Source organism: Halyomorpha halys, unplaced genomic scaffold (assembly GCF_000696795.3).
Source record: "Halyomorpha halys isolate HHAL.00 unplaced genomic scaffold, Hhal_1.1 Scaffold28.1, whole genome shotgun sequence".
Taxonomy (NCBI): Eukaryota; Metazoa; Arthropoda; class Insecta; order Hemiptera; family Pentatomidae; genus Halyomorpha; species Halyomorpha halys.
In genome coordinates this window covers 1,363,065-1,369,607 of record NW_027110130.1, presented here as the reverse complement: position 1 = coordinate 1,369,607, position 6,543 = coordinate 1,363,065, and the positions used below count along the sequence as shown (strand labels likewise).

At 26.3% G+C, this 6,543-nt stretch overlaps 1 protein-coding gene across 1 annotated transcript in view; it reads right to left on the bottom strand.

The window, feature by feature from the left end:
- Positions 1-1,374: 1,374 nt before the first annotated feature.
- The window catches only part of LOC106683817 (probable peptidoglycan muropeptide transporter SLC46), a 25,760-nt gene continuing 20,591 nt past the window's right edge, over positions 1,375-6,543 (bottom strand). Inside the window, exon 10 of the mRNA XM_024361661.2 lies at positions 1,375-4,933. Within this exon, the coding sequence (XP_024217429.1) occupies positions 4,819-4,933 (115 nt within the window). The 3' untranslated portion in view covers positions 1,375-4,818. The remainder of the gene's footprint in view (positions 4,934-6,543) is intronic.

The following is a 6,543-nucleotide window of genomic DNA, read 5'->3' as shown; positions in this document are numbered from 1 at the left end:
GTAAATAACTAAGTATATTAATTTATGTCAAACTTTCAATTAATCTATCTACATCCTTAAATCTAGCAATTGTGAGGCATTGCCAGGTCTGCTAGCACTGAATAAAAAAAAAATACTAATATTTTACATTCTTATTTTTTATTAACATTTTTTAAATTATAACATTACAATGGCTAATAATTTAAATAAAAATATAATATTCGTAGATATACAATATAGATATACAGCCAATTACAGCACAGTTCCCAATAGAATGAGTATAGTACGAGATACAACTAAACATCATAGAAACATTCAAGAGCTCTCTCTAAAAAAATTATAACTAGCATTTCTTCGAACTTTTCAAGGATAAGAAAAATAAATCTCTTACCTTTCACTAAATTAACAAATTTTTAGTTTTGGCACATAAGAGCCATCTTTAGGAATAAAGGACTGATTCATTGCTTTCTTCATTACTAGAATCAGTCAGATTAAGTTGTTTTTATGCAGAAACATTTTTTTTGTGAATTTTATAGCTAGGGGGTCCTTAAAGGGAGTCCTTCAATTATACAGGTATTAAAATAATAAATGGAAAATTTAAGAAGATCGTTGATTGATCATGTGCAAGATATGAAAGGAAGATGGTCCGGGTGCATTATAAAAAAAAACAACACATAAATAGTAGTTTAACTATTTAATGAGAACCAACGTTTCAACCCATTTTGCAGGGCTTCATCAGGGCTAAAAAAGATGAAAACAACTAAAATAAAGTAACAAATTAAGGGAATAGATAACATGAAATAAAAGTATAATAAAATAAAAATATCTTATAATTTTTAATGAGATATAATAACATGGTCAGGTTCGCAGCCAAAAAAGAACAAATAGTTGTTAACTATGTAATGTCCGACGTTTCGCCCCTCTTTGCAGGGCTGTTCAAAGCGATAGGTTAAACAGACATTTACGATAAATTTGAAGAGTGGAGGGGAGGTGGTCAGCCGTTTAACGGTTATATTTTTATTTCAAATACCCTTTAAATGGTATTTGAAATATCCCCTCCCCTATAATTATTATTTTTATATCTCTTTCTAGTATTAATTTTTTTTATTTTTCATCATACTATTATATTTCTTTCTGGTATACACGACATATTTGAAATAGAAATAAAACCGTTAACGGTCACCTCTCCCGCCACTCATGTACGCTTCCGATATTCTATCTAAGCCACCCAAGCTCTTAACTTGAATAGTTGAGTGGTCCTGAATTTTTCTTTTACTGATTTTTTATTATTATTATTAATTTTATTTATCCTTTCTTGACCTTTATTTAATCTCAACTTACTTCTTTATTTTCCGTCTTTTAGTGTGTTAAATTTTGTTTTCTCAAATCTACTTCTCTATTTTTGCATATCCTATACATTTTTAACCTTATAGCTTATGTAATTTTTTATATTCTTACAATTGTTTATTATATATTCATTCTATTTTATATCTTCTTTTCTTTATTTGTATAAAATTTTCTTAATTTACCTTTTTGTATCTTTATATCTTACAATATAAAAATGTTCTTGGTTGTTTTTTTGTTTTTTTTATCTTTCTAGCCCTGATGAAGCTCTACAAAATGGGGCGAAACGTCGGAAAATAAATAGTTGTTAACTATTTTTGATTCTCTTTTGACCACAACCCTGAGCATCTTCTTCATAATTTTAAATAAAAAAAAAAAAAGAAATACAAAAATACAGTACATACTAAAAGACAGAAAAAGGGGAATAAGAATTATATAAATTCTTGCGTAAATTAAGAAATAAAAATCATTTCATTTCCTCCCCCATTTTTCTGTTTTTTCTTTTTATATTTCTTTTCTATTTATTATTTTTTCTCTTTTCATTAGTTGTATAATACCTTTAGTAATTCTTATCTATCTATACTTTTCACTGTACATCTTATTTTGATTTTTTTTGTTCATTTTTATATAAATTTTCACATATTTTAAACCATATTTAGACACACCATAGTTTACTTCTATTTCATGTAATCTATTCTATTACTTTGTCACTTTATTTTAGTAGTTTGTATCTTTTTTAGCCTTGATGAACCCCAGCAAAGTGGGCCAAACATTGGCTCACATTAAATAGTTTAATTTTTATTTAAGATTTTTTTATTTTACCACACCTGGATCATTTTCCTTTTATATGGAAAATTTATATTTTTCTAAAATATAATGACAATTATACTTATAACAACAATGCCAATTATAAGTCATAAAATATTAAAATGCTAAAAATATAACAATGTTAATCAATTTATATAATACTTGTAATTTATATAATTTATTTGGTATATAATTATTACATCACAATTAAAAAATTAAGACCTAAAATCAATAAAGAATAAAACAAAAACAAACACACACAAAAAACTCCTAAAAATTATAAAAATGCCCTTTTAGTAATTTCTTTAGTTCTACTAAACTTTTTAAAAGCATTCCTTAAGTGTTTTTAAAACATTCAAATTGAACAAAAATAAGAAATGTACATAATAATAACATAACAAAACATAATAAATGCACTAATCAACAACAGTAATATGTAATAAGTACCGCAGAGATACAGGTTAGAATGGGGATTTTCTTTTTTCCGTTTTGATGAATCTTTAAACAATATTAGATCGGTTTTAAGAAATCCATGAAAAAAATCTGTACAAACAAGAACTCTAATTTATCTATTCTGTTAATTACTTTATTTTTGTTGTTTGTACCTTTTTTGAGCCTCATGAAGCCCTGCAAAGTAGAAACAACGGCTCACTACTATTTACTATTTAATGTTTAATTACTATTTGAGTTTTAACGATCTTCCAATAAAAAAAAAAATAGATAAAAAGTTACAACAGAATATTTTTCAATAAATTGAAAAAAATAATATTTTTTTAAATATATTTTATTACATTTGTCATCTTTTTTGATATGTATATACTTATTTGAAAAGATTCAAATAATTTTCATTTATTAATTTTTAAATATGTTCCCCTTTTATGAATGTTATACAATTTTATCTCATATATACATTATTTTACAAAAAATAAAGTTGAATATCATTTGCTTTAAATAAAGCAATTTATTAATGTTTGGTGACAATAATTGACTTTTAAAAATTCCTATTTTACATTTACATAATTCATGTAGCATGATTCATGCATCAACAATTAGTTATAATAAACAAATACACCTCGTCGCTAGGAGTTCATTATAAACAGAATCCAGTGTATATCATTTATGAATCATTTTCATTTAAAACAATGATAGATATCTACTACATCCATAAATGTTTTACAAATGTATATGTATCTATGTATCTAGGTATTTTTAAACTAAACTTCATTTATGGTAATCCGAATTGGTTTTTCCAATCATTAGTTCGGATAACTGAGACCACTAAAAATTAAAAAGTAAATTTTTTAAAATATGATTTTTCAATTTTTCAATGGAACAAAAGAAAAAAAAAATTTCCAACTATAATTATATAATTCAACTTAAAATTTCATAATCTTTGGTAGATCAAAATATAAAATTTGAAGTCAATAATTTTTAAAAAAAATTAAAACAAAAATAAGATGTAGTCTCTTCCGATCATGTACCTAATATATAAATAAATTTAATTAAAGTATTTTGACATAATTTAGAGAATATAATTGACCTAAAGTTATTTAAAAATATATAAATAAAAAAATACTGGGATATGTTAACAGGGCAAGAATATATATCATAATGTTAACTTATTTTTTATGTACCTATATATAATACATATATCTTTATTTATATACAATTAAGCCTAGCTAAACAAGGCCTCTTAGCTAACAGCCACAGAAATAATCTCTTAAATAAACATAAAAAAAAAATTGTTTGATTATTATTTTACTTGACTAAAATTGTAACCATATTGCGTCTAATTTGATATGTCAGAGGTAAGTTTTAAAAATACTCATCAATTTAAATAAAATAACATATAACAGATGTATACTTAAAAATAAATAGGTAATAAACTTATTTAACATCTTGACCGCAGGAGGCTCCACTGGAAAACCACTTAAAAATACAATTCTTTTTTATTGTAATTTTTTCTTTTCTTTTAATTTAAATAAGCATCACATAATTTATAAAATGTAATATTTAGGCAAATAAAATTTAAATAAGTGTTTTTTTTAACCATGACGACTATTCCACGCACTATGTGTTTTTTTTTTAATTACTGAATAAGGACTCGAGAAAGTTATTGTATATCACCACATTTTCAATAAAATATTTAAACAACATGAAATAATCCAATACAATATAATTTTTTTTTTGACTTGTGAACATGTAATAAATGCTATTGGAAGAGTGTAAAATAATTGAATATATAAGTAAATAAATTTATATATTTTAATAAAAACATAAGAGTGTAAAAATCCTTAAAGGCCACAGAATGATCATGCCTGGTGGAAGCTAAGACAGTACTAAACACAGTTTAAGACAATCCAAGGTGAGCCACTCCAAATAAAGCTAGAAAAATGACCTCCCTCAATGATAACTTATTGTTATAAATACTCTCAAGACCTGATGATAATATAGCGTCAACCGCGGTCAAGGTGTTAAAAACAAAAAGTCATTAAAATTCTAAATAGGGGGTTTATAAGCATACTGTATATTATTACGTAAATAGATATAAATATTATGCACCACTTTTACACTTTAACCTAACATTAATATTATAAAAGGATTATTTTATCACAAAGTTACAATAGCTTGAGGAGTTACTGCAACACTAAAATTGTCAATACCATGTTGTGCTCGAGGCGGACATGTTTACTCTTGAGGCACTTCTACACCGCTGCTACCTGGATTAGGTTCATCTGGGTCTCCATTTATTAATAATTGATCATAATCTCTAGCAAAAAATGATTTAATGATCAAGACAGACCTGAAAATACAATATTTAATAATACTTTACAGCTTTCTATGATTGTTTATATTTTAACAACAATAATATATAAATAATATTTTTAAATTAAACAAAAAAGAAATATTATCTCTCATGTCTGTAATAACTCACTCACTCACTTAGAAATCACTATATCTCAAAAATGCCAATGCCTATAGCTGCTTCTCTAATGCTCTGGATGAGCAGTTCCCAGTCCGGGTTCCTCAGGCCTCTTCCAGAGGTTCCGCAAAATAATTTAAGAAGGATAATGATGAGTTGATAGTTTATCATGGATTATATAGTAAGGAGATGGTTAGGGGTGCGATGAGTGAAGAACATAAATAAGTATAAAACTTATTTATTAGAGCCAATGTTTAGGGCCAGAATTTCAAGCCTTTATCAGGGAAAAGAGCAAAAAAACAAGATAATAACCGTAATGAATAAAAGTATATACAGAATGATTAAAAAATAACTAACATTATGGTAACATAAATAGTGTTGAAAGATACAAATAGATTAAATATTATAAGAAGATAAAGATTGTATGAGAAGAGAAATATTAAAATTAAATAAGAGAAAAGAACAAATATTAATATACATGTGAAAATCTAGTTTGTAAATATATGTACAAAAGAAAATTATTTAAAATAAAGTAATGAAAGTGAGCAACCTAGCCTTTGCAGATTTAGCCCTCCTAGCGGAAAAAGAGGAAGAGACAATTAGTCAAAGAAATACTCTGAAAGAAATAGCAGAAAAAGCAGGCCTACAAGTCTCCTACAAAAAGACAGAATTTATGATGACGGAAACAAACTATGGCAAAAAAGTAATTGAGACGAAATATGGACGGATAAGAGTGAAATAAATTTAAATATCTAGGAGAGATAGTATGCAATAACGGTTAGGAGAAAGATAGCATAAAGGAGAAAATCGCAACAGGCAATATTTACAATAAAAAGAACCTATCGTTTAACACAAAAATAAGACATTACAACACGGTCATAAAACCAGTAACTTTATACGGAATGGAGACAACATGTCTCTCTAGCCTGGAAAAATTACTGAAAATAGAGAGAAGGATCTTGAGGAGAATCTGTAGGTCCAAGAAAACACAGGAAGGCTACGGGTTAAGACCCAACCAGAAAATCTACAGGGAGATAAATGACCTGGAAACCGAAATAAGAATCAGAAGACTGAGATTCTACAGGCACATGATGAGAATGGACCAAACAAGAAACTCTTTGTTTCTACCTTGTATAAAGCCAAAAAATGAATAAAAAAAGAAGCAGGACACTAAAATATTATGACTTATATTCTGTTGAGAATATATAAAAATAACTTTTAATATTTAATGAAAAATGTCCACAAATTAATAAAAAGAACTGGATAATGGGCAAAAGATCCCAAAACGTTCATGTTATTAAAGCCCAAAAGTGTAGCTTCTTTTTTTAGTTAAATTTTTATTTATTTCCCATTGGTTTTTATTTTTTGTTAATTATTATTTTATTTTTAGCCACAAGTTACTTGTATTTTAAATTTATATTTAAGAATTTATTATTGGAAGATTATTGATTGACCGTGTGAATAGATGAATGGAATATGGTCCGGGTGCG